The 17101-nt window shown below is 38.5% G+C and overlaps 1 protein-coding gene across 1 annotated transcript in view; it reads right to left on the minus strand.

Moving 5' to 3' along the window:
- The window catches only part of BTBD8 (BTB domain containing 8), a 93438-nt gene that overhangs the window by 59262 nt on the left and 17075 nt on the right, over positions 1–17101 (minus strand). The window contains exons 3-4 of the mRNA XM_052637958.1: positions 9881–10116; positions 3460–3577 (exon numbers count right to left, since the gene is read on the minus strand). Of these exons, the coding sequence (XP_052493918.1) occupies positions 3460–3577; positions 9881–10116 (354 nt within the window). The remainder of the gene's footprint in view (positions 1–3459; positions 3578–9880; positions 10117–17101) is intronic.

Consider the following 17101-nt stretch of genomic DNA (forward strand, 5'->3'; position numbering starts at 1 on the left):
TTTCAATAAAGTAATATGAGAGAATCTTAATTATGGAATACTGAAGTACAACAAATAAATTAGTTTAAAAACATAGGTTAAATTTCATTAAGAAAATAATAGGATAATAATTAACACTATAAAATGAGAGATCAGGTGGATACTTTGAGGTAGGCTAAACCCTAAAGGAGATCAGTCCTGGGTGTTCACTGGAAGGACTGATGCTGAAGCTGAAACTCCAATACTTTGGCCATCTCATGTGAAGAGTTGACTCATGGGAAAAGACCTTGATGCTGGGAGGGATTGGGGGTAGGAGGAGAAGGGGACGACAGAGGATGAGATGGCTGGATGGCCTCACCGACTCAATGGACATGAGTTTGGGTAAACTCCAGGAGTTGGTGATGGATGGGGAGGCCTGGCCTGCTGCAATTCATGGGGTCGCAAAGAGTCAGACACCACTGAGCGACTGAACTGAACTGAACTGAAAGATGACAGGAGGAAATACATGTAGAGAGAAATGTGGAGTATACAGATGGTATTCATCTGGTGATTGACAGCAATTCAGGCAGAAACGTGATGTTACAGAAGTCCACAACAGGAGTAATGTGTTGTAGTACTCCAGGAAGCAACACTGAGAAAAGCAGAAACTAACAAATGGGATCCATGAACTCTAATGAGTCCTTTTACTATAACCTCTCTGCCAGCAAATAAACTGAGCTCTCTTTTTCTCCTTTGAGCAGGAGAAAAAAGCTCTCTTATCTCCTTTGGAGATAAGCAAGAACTAAGATGTGGGAAGAGTGGAGAAGTAACACTGTGATGAGGGTAAGGCCTGTGTAGAGACAGAACAGCATAGGAAGTCTACTGCTATCCCTTTGCTCCTTGGGTTGGGGAGAAATGCAAGTGATTCAAATCACCTTTCTCTGCATGTCCCACATAAATAAAGGACACTCAAGCTGTTGCTACTATCTACACAAAAGCTCATATCAAAGGCCTATTACCTGGATGATGACAGCAAACACTTACATGGTACTTACTACGTGCCAGGCATTGTTCAAAGTACTTTAAGCGCTTTTAGTAATTTAATCACCATAATAACCCTATATGTTGTTGTTGTTTAGTTGCTAAGTCATTTTGTGACCCCATGGACTGTAGCCCACCAGGGTCCTCTGTCTATGGGATGTCCCAAGCAAGAATACTGGAGTGGGTTGCCATTTCCTTCTCTAGGGGATCTTTCTGATCCAGGGATTGAACCTGAGTCTCCTGCATTGGCAGGCAGATTCTTTACCACTGAGCCACCAGGGAAACCTAGTAATAACTCTCTAAGATGGATACTGTTATAATCTCCATCTTTGCTGAGGATGCTAAAACACAGAATGCTTAAATAACTTCCCCGAATTCATACAGCTAAAGATGGTAAAGCTGGAATTCAAACCCAGGTAGACAGGTTCCAACACAGTACACACACTCTTAATTACCCAGTTATAAATGACTTCTTTAGCTTAGTTGTGCCACCACAAGCAAGTGACTGGCATCAGATCATCTTGCAGCAAATAAAGGACTCCAGGTACTGGGCTGTGGATCAAGCGAAAGTCTGAAATGCTGTGAGGATTACTAAAATGGTGACACAGTCATGAAGTGAGCCAATGCCATTGGAAACATAGTGCTGACAGCCTTGCTCGATGCAGAGCTGCCGCCCACATATCTTCAAGTCGTAAAAAACGCAATTATCTGCAAAGTGCAATAAAGGAAAACGAAGTATGCCTGTGTTTTCTGAACTACTGATATAATAATCTTTGAACTGAATAATAAAATTGTAGGTTCAAACAGAAAAACATTCAAGTTTGGAATAGGAATGTAATCTTAGGATTTAGAATCTGTCACTTTAACTCATATAAGGGTGCCAACCAAGAAAGAAAACTTGAGCCAGATCTTCTTGAAACATATCCTCAGGAAATTGCCTTTCTATAGAGTTAACATAAATTTCTTTTTCATCGCTAGGTGAACAAAATAAGCCAGAAATGTAGCAAGAGCTGTCCTAAAATACAAACCTAATATTCTAGATCCAGCTATTAGAACAGTCCACTGTCAGGCAGTACACAGGGAGAAGCCAAATATAGACACTGCTGGAAAACATACTGCAAATGGTCACAGAGTCCTGCTTTCCCAGTATGACAACAGTAGTCCTAGGGTTCCATAAGTTTCAAGAAAAATCTGGCATAAAATAAACCCAAAGCAAATTAATTTTAAAAGTAAAATTGTCTTGTCCCTCTACACTAACCAAGAAGAAAGAAAGGCACGCACACATACCATTTGGGAATATGTATATTTATATTCCCAAATATGGAAAATACAGATCCATAATATGGAAAATATATAAATAAATCTCTATCACACTCTGTATTTTACTAAAAAATAGTAAAATGTGTATATATATTTACAAAATATGTGTTTTCAGAAAGGAAAGTTCAAAGTCTGAATGGCAGTCTGATGGAAACTGGCAGTCTCAAGAGTTTAGCAATGTACTTCAGTCAATTAAGTGGCAAAACCAGTATGAGAGTACAAACATCGCTACTGTTTGGCTTGGATTTCTGTAATCTAAACCCACTGCTAACTTCATTAAGGGCTGTGTACCCTTGAACCTACAAGACTGCTTCTAGCCACTGCAAAAATAGTCTGTTTCTTCCTCTTCCGCAGTACCAGAATAACTTAACATTCTATTTGAAACACAAAGAGGCAGGGACAGTAACTCTGGGTTCCTCAGCTTTCCAATTCTAGTCTGTTGTGAGGCCCAGCTGTACCTCTTTCCCTTGAGTTCCAAGAAAAAAAATCTCTATTTCTTATTAACATCTTTTCTTTCTTTAAGCAGATTTTAGTTACTTACAAAAAAAGAGCCTGACCTAAACAGGCAGCAGGCTTTAATTTAAACTCTAAAAGCCTGGAATGCCTAAGCAACCCAATTCTACAGAATAATGGTTTTTAAAAAGTACACTGAAAAATTAAACCTCCTCATCAATGCTATTCATGAGAATCATCTATTTAGAATGAAAGACTTTGAGCCAAAATGCATTCAGAGAAAATACATGTCATTCATGTAGCAATAATCATTTTCAATACCATAATGACTATGAAATTAAAAACTGCATTTAATGACATTTTCAGTGGCTTTCAAATCTATTTTAGGCAACAGTATATCTTCTTCTAATGAAATCTTAGGTTCATGCCCAATGCACAGCACAGATCTGCTCTAGCTGAGCATGTGCACATGTCTCAGTGGGTCACCTGTGCATGTGTGAAACTGAACATAGAAAATCCTGTCTATGGTCCAAACTCTTCCTGTCAGAGACCTCCTGAGGCATCTCCATGGAACCTCTGCAGCCTATGTGAATCAGATCTTGAAAACCACTGTGCTATAAAAAGACAGCTACCCTTTGACACTTACTGTCACAACCAGAATACCAAATTAATCACATGCCTATTTACCTGTGAGCTTTAAAACTTTTTCCATCAACATAAATATCAATATCTGGGCAACAGTGTTTCACGTAAAGCTTCAATAAATCTTCTCCTAATTCAGATGCAGGTTCCAAGTCATAAATATCTTTAAAAGAGAAAAACAAGACAAAAAATAAGTTTCTTTAATAGTATATATGTTTCAAAATTTTGTATTCTTGTTGTTGCTCAGTCACTCAGTTGTGTCTAACTCTTTGCAACCCCATGGACTGCAGCACGCCAGGCTGTCCTTCACTATCTCCCCAGATAGCTCAAACTCATGTCCATTGTATTCTAATACTAGCAAAATGTTTTTCCACATGGTTATCCTGATTAGCTACTGAAAGAACGTAACAGTGAGTGAAACCTTTAAGTGGTAAATTCAAAGTAAAATGAAACTTTAAAATCATCAATTCTTTCTGCTCTGAAATATATATTTCTACGTAAATATAGATACACATTTAAATATAGTAATACTATTACAAATTATACACCAAAATTGAAGCCACTTCACAAACATCTGACTTAAAAAGTTAAAAGATTTCCTAAGTTTGATATTCTTTTTCATCACTTAGTTTCTTCCTGTTTCTGTTCATGGATTTATGGCTAGGATGATCTGTGAACCAACAGAAATTCAACTAAAACCAATGGGACTTATAGAGCACTTATTATGAGTCTAGTGCTGTATACAGTATAGAGAGTTATAGAAAATATTTTAAGAACTACCCCTACTTCAAAAGATTCACAATTTAGGCATTGGGAAGTGAAATATAAAACATGTATATATATTTAAAAAGAAAAATACTACATTGTATATTATAGCTCTATCAGTCTGGAAATTTTTGTTAGTATAACTGGTGAGGATGGGTCCCTGGGAACAGATTCCCAGTAGCCAATTTACAAATTTATATATTTAGAAACCAGAATGCTAATGAGGTGACTCTGGGTTAAGTCTCCTAAAGAGCTTCAGGATGGGGGCTGGTCACCAGAAAGGACAAATATGTCATTAGAGAGGGGGAAATTTCAGGCCCTTCCCCATACCTCTAGGGAGGGAAAGGGGGGTATAGACTGAATTATAAAAAATTCTTAAACAATAAGATTCAGGGAGCTACTGGGTTGGTGAACACACTGACTTTTGAAAAGATAGCACACCCTGAGAGGGCATGGATATTTGTTCTGTATACCTTCCCTTCTCCACCCAACCCACATACCTAGCCCTATATCTTTTTCATTTGGCTGTTCCTAAATTATATCTTTTATAACAAATAGGTAAATATAAGTGAAATGTGTTCCTGAGTTCTGTGAGTCATTCTAGCAAATTATTGAACTTTGGAGGAGGGTGGTCATGGGAACTCTGGAATTTGTAGTCGCTGGGCACAAGCGTGGGTAGTAATGGGGATATGTCACCCCAAAACATGCCACTCTGCCATGAGGATTATTTTGAGCTAAAGGTACTTGAGAAGGAGCAGATGTAGGGAAAGCTATTTACATCCCCAAACTGCCTAAAAATAAAAGTAAAAAATTTCCCTTTTGTAAAGGAAATTTCCATGTGCAAAGCTATCTCCTTCCTAGGAAGAAACTATTCTCTTCACTTGGCTATTATCTGTGTAACAAGACAACCCTTATTCACCATACATTTTCTCCTCTCACCTTCCCATAACTTGCCTCCACCATCTAGTAGCCCAGAATGCCTTTCTTTCACTTAGCCTAAGATAATATTTTGTTGTTTAGTCGATAAATTGCATCGAATTCTTTTTGTAACCCCGTGGACTATAGCCCACCAGGCTCCTTTGTCCATGGGATTTCCAGGATAAGAAAACTGGAGTGGGTTGCAATTTCCTTCTCCAGGGGATCTTCTTGACTCAGGGATTGAATCCACGTCTCCTGCATTCCAGGTGGATTCATGCAGCAGGATTCTTTACTGCTAAGCCACCAGGGAAGGTCAAGATGATATATAATCCTCGATTATCTAGCCATCTTCTTGAATCTCCTTTTTTTGGTGAAACTCCTGGTGCAAAAATAAGTGATGAAAACCATTCTCCCCCCTCCTGTTAATGTCTTATTTCAATTTAATCCTTAGGCCAGTCACAGAACCTAAGAGGGTAGAAAGAACTCTTTCCTCCCCAACAGTAGCCTAGGCACCCGACTTGCGTTTAACATCTGAAGTGGGGAGAATATTGCAGCACGAAGCCCTTAACCTGTGGGATTTCTCTGTAGCTAACTCTGGATAGTTACCATTAGAATTGAACTGTTGGATGCCCAGCTGGTGTTAGGAGAATTGGTTATGTGTGGGGGAAAAACAAACACACACACACACTTCTGACATGTGGAGTCAGAAGTGGTACCCAGAAAAGAAAACAACAACAACTCACAATTACAGAAACCCAACACTGTTCCTCAACCTGAGGCCATCATTCCATTCTACCTTAAACTTGCTCTGTTCATACTCTTTAAACCTGCAAAATAGTACCACTTAAATACCTTAAAAGAGCTTATGAATAAGGCCACCTCATCTCTTGGTTTGCCTGGGGGCAGTCCAATTAATGCCTGTTGCCCCAGAATAACATTCAACAGCAATGATAATTTTTCATTTTTTACTTTTTCAAAAGAATCCTTGTTACTCTTTCAAAAGAATCCTTGGACCACAAAATATAAAGTCATCCTTTATATAAGGCTCTTCATTGTCTGTCTTCCACTTATACGTCCAGGTTCATCCCTTACTGTGACCATTCTTATCCCCTCCTTTACCCTAGACCCACAACAAACCACGCGTGGTGTTCCAGATTTGCTATGTGCCTGGTTCTTTGCCTCCAGGAGTATCGTTTCCTTTGCCTGGAATACTTCTTCCCTAAACTCTCTATGTCTGGTCAACATCTGCTTCTTCTTCAGGATTCAGTTCAGATATTATTCCTTCTACGCAGCTTTCTCTGAAGGCCTATTATTCCTTCCATGTAGTTTTTTCTGAAGGCCTAAGTCTAGGTTAATGTGCCCTATTTGAGTCCTTAACACACTTGGTACATAACCGACCTGATTATACCTCCTGCTAAACTACAGGACAGTAACATTATCTGTTTTGTTCAATATCAAATCTTCAAAAGTTGGTATTTGAATAATGTGATGATTAGAATGGCATTCCAGGAACAAATACCAAGTATAAAAGCACAGAAGTAACAAAATACAGTTCTTTCAGATGAAATGCTAGGTCAGTAAGAGCAGAGCTCAGGGGGTGTGAGGGGTTGTGAAGATAGGAGGCAGTAGAGTACTAGGCGGCAGTCAGTTCCCCAAATCCCATTATACCGTGGGAAAGAAGCAGGGATTTATATTAAGGCTGTGGGAGACTACTAAAGAATTTTAATAATGCAAGTGCCAACGGTCAGGCTTGCAATGAACAAATTTTGTTCTATACAATAGAAATGGAGGGTGGCACAAGAAGTCAGGTGACCAGATGAGGTTCAAATTCTCAAGGCAAATAACAACTTACTGAAATAAAGAAATGGCAGGAGGATAAAGGAGAGAAGTATTTAAGAATATTTAGGAGGCAAATCAACAGACATGCTCATGAATTTAATGAAGGGTAAAAGAGTAACTGAGAAGAAAGATAGTTAATTTAGGGAATTCCCTGGCAGTCCAGTGGCTAGGACTCCATGATTCCACTGCAGAGGGCACGATAAACCTTATGCCAAAGATGCATATTCGTGGTGGCAGAATCTACCCCCCTTTAATACTTACAGTGCAGTAACAGGAAGGAATTATAAAACTTCCAATGCCATTAAAATGTTTTCTGGAGATATCAGTCTTGTTTACTAACTTTTAGTCCTATAAGCCAAAGCATCAATAAATGAATATAACTGGAAGGTATATGACGTCCTGGAGAAGGGAATGGCAAACCACTTCAGCATTCTTGCCTTGAGAACACCATGAACAGCATGACAAGGCAAAAAGATATGACCATAAAGCCTGCAACATTAACATCCAATTAACGTTACAATTTAATGTTACATCCTGCAACATTAAATATTTTATATACATTTTTCCAACACAAAATTTGGGTTGGTAGAAGTGTGGGAAACAATATAACACATGAATTTGATCCCTGGGCTGGGAACAAAGATCCCGAATGTCACATGGTGAGGTCTAAAATAAATAAAAGAGTGAATAAAAAAATAAGGAAGAAAGAAAGATAGTAATATAATTAATATAATTCACACTACGCAGTATTTAAGAGAAGAGCAGGCTGGGAAAGGCAAGTGATTAGATCAGTCTGACACAGGTTAAATTTTGAGATATTTATATTTAGAGGTATATTTAGACAGATATGTCTGGTCAGTGGTTGGATATGAAGCTCAGAAAATAATTAAAGAGAAAGTGTCGGTGAAGGAGACTGAGCAGTGACTGAGAGGGAAAATCCCAACAGCACAGTGTCAGAGAAGACAGAGCAAGTTTCAAGGAGGGTGGCACTGACAGCGCGGAGGACGGCGAAGGACTTTATAAGATGTGGCAAACAAGTGTCTATTCAACTGGTCAGCGTGGGGCTGGGGGCGGGGGCGGGGGGGATTTCCATGGAGTGATGGAGGAGAAAATAGATAGAGGCAAGGGGTTGAGGGGTAAATGAACTCTTTCCATGTACACTAAAAATCTGTTTGGCCACTTTAATCGGCTATTGCGGGCCCATGGCAGAATTCTAGACTAGAGGCAAGAAAAATGGGTGTTAAATGTCAGCTCGGTCAACTGCGCCATCTCTGTGGCCTTGGAAAGTCCCTTATACTCTCTGAGCCTTATTGTCCTCATCTATAAAATCAGTCTGTAACCACTTTCTTTGTAGGGCTGAGACTAAATGAGATAGTTTAAAAAATGTACAGATCTATCTCAAGCCTAGAAGAGGCATGCATGCATGCATGCATTCATCTACCATAATACAATGTGGTGAACATATATAAAAGAAACCTAACTGAGCTTAAATCAGTTTGTTTTTATTGCTGCTGCACTAAACATCAGTAATAAAAATCTTTTAGTTAACAGATACTATCATGTACAGTCAATTCAACTGTAACACGTTTTGAAAACGTGAGTTTGATCCAACACAACTGACATATTAAGGAACAATTTTTGCATAATGGGAATTTTTCCTTTCCATAGGTGCTAGGTAATCCATGACAAATAATAAGTCAATGCAAGGAACTGTACCCAGTTGGACTGAGCCATGAAAGAATATACATAAAACATAAATACCTAAGACACCTACCAGAAACCTCTGTTCACTCATGACTACTCATTTCTAGTGTTACAAATTTCCATCTGATTTCAGATAACAACTGCTGGGAGACCATTTTCTATGAATATTTTTGTGTTTTTGTATGGTCTGTCCTTTCTGAGCAGAGCACTGGCAAACTTGGATAAAGGGTGATTAAACAATAAACACATCTTGGAAGTTAGAGATAATGAGATACTCCAGAAAGATTCAGAGACTATCCTCTCCTCAAAATCATTTCTTTACACTCCTACCTTCCCCTCACCAGACAAGATTTATCTACCTTCCAAAGTAAAGATCTCTCCCTCTGTGGAGGAGGATGAGCAGGTCTGCCAGCAGCCTATAGACGTCTCATAAAGTTGGTGTTCCCCTCCCAAGAGGCAACCCCATTGCATGTGAACAGCAGGTAACATTAAGCCCTCATGGGGACTGAGGGTTGGGAAGTGGTTCTGAGATGCTCTATAAGTAGCGAACAGTTTGTTCTCTTATCCAAGGCTCTTGAGTCTCCTGTTGGAATATTTACTGTATCTGTATCTGCATCCTTAACATCCTCCTTCCACCAGTTCACAGCAATTCACAAGCTGCAAACCTTTGGACACCCACTTCTACAAACAAACTAGAGCTCTTTTTCAAGGTCAAATGCCATATTTATTGTAGTATTTATGTATTGCTGAATCATTCAACATGGATAAAACTATGCTCCTAGTTTTTTTAGGTTCCTATCTTTTAAAAATGTGTCCTGACAAAAGTTTCAGTGACTATGTCATGACAAAATGTATTGGTGATTTTTGTGTTGCGTGGAGTTTTTTAAGGAACGCATATATTGTGTTAGAACTGATTCTACAGTCTGCTAAAGCTTTTGCTGGTGTAGATAAGAATAAGTATGAAAATATATAGAAGCTTAAAAGGAAAATTGTGAATTATGTCTGTATTTATTAATTAATAATAACTCCATCTCTAATTACTTGGGAAACCTGGGAGTAGGCCATATTATTATTTCCATTTACTCATAAATTATTTACTTTCATTTATACTGACTTTCATCTACTTATAAAAAAATGTTCAATAGAGCTGATTTTTGAAGTATGTTTTTCTCTAAGTGTTTAGAATATAATTACTTTCATGGCTATAAAATTTTATAAAAATCTACAAAAAATACCTCACCAGTGGAAATCACATTTTCCTCTTTGCTGTTGATATCTTTTGGAATTTCATGTTTCAGAAGAGAATGATCAGATGATCTTTTACTTAAGAACTCTACAGATAACCTTCTATCATTGTCAGTACAATTTCCAACACTGAAGTCACATTTCTTTTGCGGTACTCCACTTTCCACTATCTTTTTCCTAAGAATTTCTTCTTCGTAGTTTTTTATATTTCTGTTTGATGAGTATACAATCCTAAAAGAAAAAATGCAAAATATTAATAAAAATAATATTGGTTATTCTTTTTTTTTTCTTTTTTTTCTTTTTCTCTAATGTTGGTTATTCTTAAAACCTAGTTTCACAATGTGTGGCTTTCATAGATAACAGCCACATAGTTGGAAAATCTTCTTAATCTACACTAAAGAAAGGTCCATCTAAAATAGGAGGAAGTTTGTAAAGCTAGAAAAAAGCAATGTTAAAAAGGAGTGTGTAATTGCCAACAAATTATATAACCTAAATGAAATGGACAATTCCTAGGAAGGACACACACTACAAAACTTAATTTAAGAAGAAAGAGTATCTGAATAGACAAATAATAAGTAAAGAGATTGAATTAGTATTTAAAAACTTCTCACAAAGAAGGACACAGGACCAGGTGGCCTCCCTGGTGAACATTACCCAATGAAAGAAAATTAATTAATGGCAAACTTCACATTTACCTTATAAACTTTTCCAAAAAATATAAGACAGAACACCTAACTCATTATGTGAAGCCAGTACTATCTTGAATCAAAAGGAGACAAAGACATCACAAGAAAACTACAGACCAATATTTCTTATTAATGTAGAGAAAAAATCTTCAACAAAATAATAGCAAAATGAATCCAACAACATATAAAAAGAACTATACATCATGACCAACTGGGCTTTATTTTAGGAATTCAAGGGTAATTAAACATATGAAAATCAATGTCATACACCATATGCTCTAGTGTGAACGTTTATGTCCCCTACAATCATATATTGACAAAATCCAACATCCTGTCATAAAACATTCAGCAAACTAGAAATGGAGGTAAACATTCTCAACCTGATAAAGCATACCTATGAAAAACCCACAGCTAACACCAGACTTAACGGTAAACAATTGAAAACTTTCTTCCTAAGATCAGCAAGGATGTCTATCTGCTCTTACCACTTCTGTTCAACATTTAAATGGAGATTCTAGCCAGAGCAATTAAGCAAGAAAAAGAAACAGCTGGATTGGAAAGGAATAAGTAAAGCTATCTTGAACTACAAATAACAAACATATACATAGAAAATCATTGGAAATTCATCCCTAAACTGTTTGCTAAACAAGTTCAGCAAAGTTGCAAAACAGAAGATCAATATGCAAAAGTCACTAATAACAAACAATCCAAAATTAAGTTAGAAAATAACTCCATTTACAACAGCATCAAAAAAATAAAATACTTAGGAATATATTGATATTTCACAAAAAGCACAAGTCTCATATGCTGAAAGCTACAAAACAATGCTGAAAGCAATTAAATAAATGGAAACACATTCCATTGATAACTTAATATTTTTAAAATGGCAATACTCTTTGAATTAATCTATGGATTCAGTGCAATACCTATCAAAATTCAGCTAGTTTTCTGCAGAAATTGATAAACGAATCCTCAAATTCAAATAGAAATGCTAGGATAGCCAAAACAATCTTTAAATAGAACAAATTTGGAAGATTCACATTTTCTGAATTCTTACCTTCCTACAAAGCTACAGCCATCAATACTGTGTGGTACTGGCATAAGGACAGATGTATGGATCAATGGAACCAAACTGAGTGTCTAGAACATACATTTATAGGCAACTGATTTTTGACAGAGGTGTTGTGACATTGTGATTTATAATATGAACTTTGTACACCATTCCCAGCACGTAGATTCCAAAACCCTTCTAACTTCCTATGTAAAAGCCATAGGCTATCTTTTATTACAGTTTAATTCAGTTCAGTTGCTCGGTCATTTCCGACTCCTTGCAACCCCATGGACTGTAGCAGGGCAGGCTTCCCTGTCCATCACCAACTCCCAGAGCTTGCTCAAGCTCAAGTCCATTGAGTCAGTGATGCCAACCAACCAACTCGTCCTCTGTCATCCCCATCTCCTCCCACCTTCAATCCTTCCCAGCATCAGGGTCTTTTGCAATGAGCCAGTTCTTCGCATCAGGTGGCCAAAGTATTGGAGCTTCAGCTGCAGCATCAGTCTTTCCAATGAATATTCAGGACTGATTTCCTTTAGGATTGACTGGCTGGATCTCCTTGCAGTCCAAGGGACTCTCAAGAGTCTTCTCCAACACCACAGTTCAAAAGCATCAATTTTTCGGGGCTCAGCTTTCTTTAGTCCAACTCTTACATCCATACATGACTACTGGGAAAACCATAGCTTTGACTAGTCGGACCTTTGTTGGCAAAGTAATGTCTCTGCTTTTTAATATGCTGTCTAGGTTTGTCATAGCTTTTCTTCCAAGGAGCAAGCATCTTTTAATTTCATGGCTGCAATCACCATCTGCAGTGATTTTGGAGCCCCCCCAAATAAAGTCTGTCACTGTTTCCTTTGTTTCTCCATCTATTTGCCATGAAGTGATGGGACCAGATGCCATGATCTTAGTTTTTTGAGTGCTCAGTTTTAAGCCAACTTTTTCACTTTCCTCTTTCACTTACATCAAGAGGCTCTTCAGTTCTTCTTCACTTTCTGCCATAAAGGTGGTGTCACCTGCATATCTGAGATTATTGATATTTCTCCCAGCAATCTTGATTCCAGCTTGTGCTTCATCCAGCCTGGCATTTCGCATGATGTACTCTGCATATAAGTTAAAATAAGTTGGGTGACAATAATACAGCCTTGAAGTACTTCTTTCCTGATTTGGAACCAGTCTGTTGTTCCATGTCCAGTTCTAACTGCTGCTTCTTGACCTGTATACAGATTTCTCAGGAGGCAGGTCAGGTGGTCTTGAATTTTCCAGTTTGTTGTGATCCACACAGTCAAAGGCATTGGCATAGTCAATAAAGCAGAAGTAGGTATCTTTCTGGAACTCTTTTGCTTTTTCAATGATCCAATGGATGTTGGCAATTTGATCTCTGGGTCTTCTGGCCTTTCTAAATCCATCTTGAACATCTGAAAGTTCATGGTTCATGTACAATTGAAACCTGGCTTGGAGAATTGTGAGCATTATTTTGCTGGCGTGTGAGATGAGTGCAACTATGTGGTAGTTTGAGCATTCTTTGGCATTGCCTTTCTTTGGGACTGGAATGAAAACTGACCGTTTCCAGTCCTGTGGCCACTGCTGAATTTTCCAAATTTGCTGGCATACTGAGTGTAGTACTTTCACAGCATCATCTTTTAGGATTTGAAATAGCTCAACTGGAATTCCATCACTTCCACTAGCTTTGTTCGTAGTGATGTCCTAAGGCCCATTTGACTTCCCTTTCCAGGATGTCTGGCTCTAGGTGAGTGATCACACCATTGTGGTAATCTGGGTCATGAAGATCTTTTTTGTATCATTCTTCTGTGTACTCTTGCCACCTCTTCTTAATATCTTCTGCTTCTGTTAGGTCCATACTATTTCTGTCCTTTATTATGCCCATCTTTGCACGAAATTTTCCCTTGGTATCTCTAATTTTCTTTCCCATTCTATTGTTTTCCTCTATTTCTTTTCATTGATCATTGAGGAAGGCTTTCTTGTCTCTCCTTGCTATTCTTGGAACTCTGCATTCAAATAGGTATACCTTTCCTCTTCTCCTTTGCCTTTTGCTTCTCTTCTTTTCTCAGCTATTTGTAAGGCCTCCTCAGACAACCATTTTGCTTTTTTGCATTTCTTTTTCTTGGGGATTGTCTTGATCACTGCCTCCTGTACAATGTCATAAACTTCCATCCATAGTTCTTGAGGCACTCTATCAGATCTAATCCCTAGAATCTATTTATCACTTCCACTATATAATTGTAAGGGATTTGACTTAGGTCATACTGGAATAGTCTAGTGGTTTTCCCTACAGTCTTCAATTTAGGTCTGAATTTTGCAATAAGGAGTTCATGATCTGAGCCATAGTCAGCTCCTGCTCTTGTTTTTGCTGACAGTATAGAGCTTCTCCATCTTTGGCTGTAAAGAATATAATCAATCTGATTTCAGTGTTGACCATCTGGTCATGTCCATGTGTAGAGCCTTCTCTTGTGTTGTTGGAAGAGGGTGTTTACTATGACCAGTGCGTTCTCTTGGCAAAACTCTTGTTAGCCTTTGCCCTGCTTCATTTTGTACTTTAAGGCCAAAGTTGCCTGTTACTGCAGGTATTTCTTGACTTCCTACTTTTGCATTTCAGTCCCCTGTAATGAAAAGGACGTTTTTGGGGGTGTTAGTTCTAGAAGGTCTTATAGGCCTTCATAGAACCACTCAACTTCAGCTACTTCAGCATTACTGGTTGGGGTATAGACTTTATTATAGCACTTAGTTTTATTTCCAGTTCCTGAAATAGCTCCAGAAGGATAAAAATGAAATGTATGTCTTTCGTTATCCACAGCAAGCCCCTTTAAACCGCACCAGAGTTTACATTAGTGAGGTAGGTAACTTTTAGAAAGCCCATAATGATGGGAACTGGAATCCAGGAAAACCAACCAAGTGCTTTGAAGGTTGGAACTAAGCTCTTCCCTCCACCTCTGGAGAGGGGAGAGGCTAAATTAACCACCAACGACCAATGATTGGGCTTCCCTGGTGGTTCAGACGGTAAAGAATCTGCCTGCAATGTGGGGGACCCAGATTCAATCCCTGGGTCAGGAAGATCCCCTGGAGAAGGAAATGGCAACCCACTTCGGTATTCTTCTCTGGAGAATTCCATGGGAACCAGGCGGGCTACTGTCCATGGGGTCACAAAGATTTGGACATGACTGAGCTACTAACACACACTAATCAATCATTCCTATGTAATGAAGCCTGCATCTTTAGATGGGTTTAAGTGAGCCTCTGGGTTGGTGGACACATGGAGGTACTGGGAGAGTAGTGAACCCTGAGAGGGCATGGAAGCTGCTTCCCATAACCCGTGCCCTATGCATCACCTCCATCTTGCTGTTTCTGAGTTTTTACCAATAATACGTCAAGTAAAATATTTTCCCGAGTCCTAGGAGCTGCTCCAGCAAATGAGCTGAACCTGAGGGAGGGGTCATAGGAATCTGCATTCAGATGGTCAAAAGCACAGGTAACAATCTCCAGGTAGACAGTGTCAGGACTGAATTAAATCTGTAGGACACCCAACTGATATCTGGAGAACCTGAGAATTGCTTGGTGAGGGGAAAAAACTACAAATCTCGTGACCGGAAGTGTCAGAAGCAAAGTACTCAACAGGTAGAATTGTGCAACAGGATCGATTTGGAGGAAAAAGGAGGGAGCAAAAGTGGTTTTGGAGGAAAGAATGAGTGAGGCAAAGTAAGCAGCTGAGCAAGTTTAGGACTAAAGAGTTTGAATAATTTGGGTAAGAGGGGGCTCTGAGCTATAAAGGTGGTCTCTGGTTGTCTGGTATCTGGCTCTGGGATGATTAGGGCAGAGAAGTGTTCTCTTCTGGAGTGTAAGAACCAGAGGGAAAGGTGGGTATAGGAATGGATTCACGATTACTTGGTTTGCATATCAAAGGTGTGCTCTGGGAATTAGCTAACTCTGAGAGGGGCAGTCTTTCCCCAGTCAGTGAGGGTCCAAGATATATATATGTGCTCAGTCGCTTCAGTCGTGTCCAGTTCTTTGCTACCCCGTGGACTGCAGCCCACTAGACTCCTCTGTCCGTGGGATTCTCCAGGCAAGAATACGGGAGTGGGCTGCCATGCTGTCTATACATAGTTAATATTACAAGGTACCTGTTCCACCCACTTCAACCCTACTAGTATAAGGGATTTGGGAAAGAAAACAGCCGCCACTTGAGAAAGCTGTAGGGGAAATGGAATCGTTCATGCTGTGCTGCTGTTCTATGTATTTACTTGGTTGACATTTTATCCTAGCATTTATGTTAAAATGAAAATTTAAAGGTCTTCCCTTTTTTACCCACACATAAACATGCACACACATTCTCAGACAACTATAGTGCGGTCAGTCTTAGGAAATTAAAGATTTTTATCACGAGGTCATAAAGAAAAAACTATCAGTACTTTCCACTGCTAATCATTTGAGCCATATCTGAAGTCGCTATATATATAAATTTTTTTCAAAGACTCTTTGATCAGAATTTTTATTAAAAATATCATAATCTCAATACTTTATATTCCTCTCCTTATGCTTTATATTAACACAGACAAATTTCAATACAATCTTCTTTTTAAAAGGAGAGAAGGTATTACTAGAGCTAATCAGTGAATTTAGCAAAGTTGCAGGATACAAAATCAATACACAGAAGTCACTGGCATTTCTATATACTAACAATGAAAAATCAGAAAGAGAAATTAAGGAATCCATCCCATTTATCATTGCAACAAAAAGAAATTAAATATCTAGGAATAAACTTACCTCAGGAGACAAAAGAACTGTACACAGAAAATTATAAGACACTGATGAAAGAAATCAAAGATGACATAAACCGATGGAGAAATATTCCATGTTCCTGGGTAGAAAGAATATTACGAAAATGACTATACTACCAAACGTAATACAGATTCAATGTGATTCCTATCAAATTACTAACAGCATTTTTCACAGAACTAGAACAAAAAATTTCACAATTCACATGGAAACACAAAACACCCTGAACAGCCAAAGCAGTCTCGAGGAAGAAGAATGGAGCTGGAGGAATCAACCTTCCCGACTTCAGATTCTACTACAAAGCTACAGTCATCAAGACAGTATGGTCCTGGCACAAAAACAGAAATATAGACCAATGGAACAAGATAGAAAGCCCAGATATACACCCATGCAGCTATGGGTACCTTATTTTTGACAAAAAGGAGGCAAGAATATACAATGGGACAAAGACAGCATCTTCACTAAATGGTGCTGGGAAAACTGTAAAAGAATGAAATTAGAACACTTCCTACCACCATACACAAAGATAAACTCAAAATGGACTAAAGATCTAAATGTAAGACAAGAAGCTATAAAACTCTTAGAGGAAAACATAGAACACTCAATGACATAATTCAAAGCAGATCCTCTATGACCCACCTCCTAGAGTAACAGAAATAAAAACAAAAGTAAACAAGTGGGACCTGATTAA

Source organism: Budorcas taxicolor, chromosome 3, assembly GCF_023091745.1.
Source record: "Budorcas taxicolor isolate Tak-1 chromosome 3, Takin1.1, whole genome shotgun sequence".
Lineage (NCBI taxonomy): Eukaryota > Metazoa > Chordata > Mammalia > Artiodactyla > Bovidae > Budorcas > Budorcas taxicolor.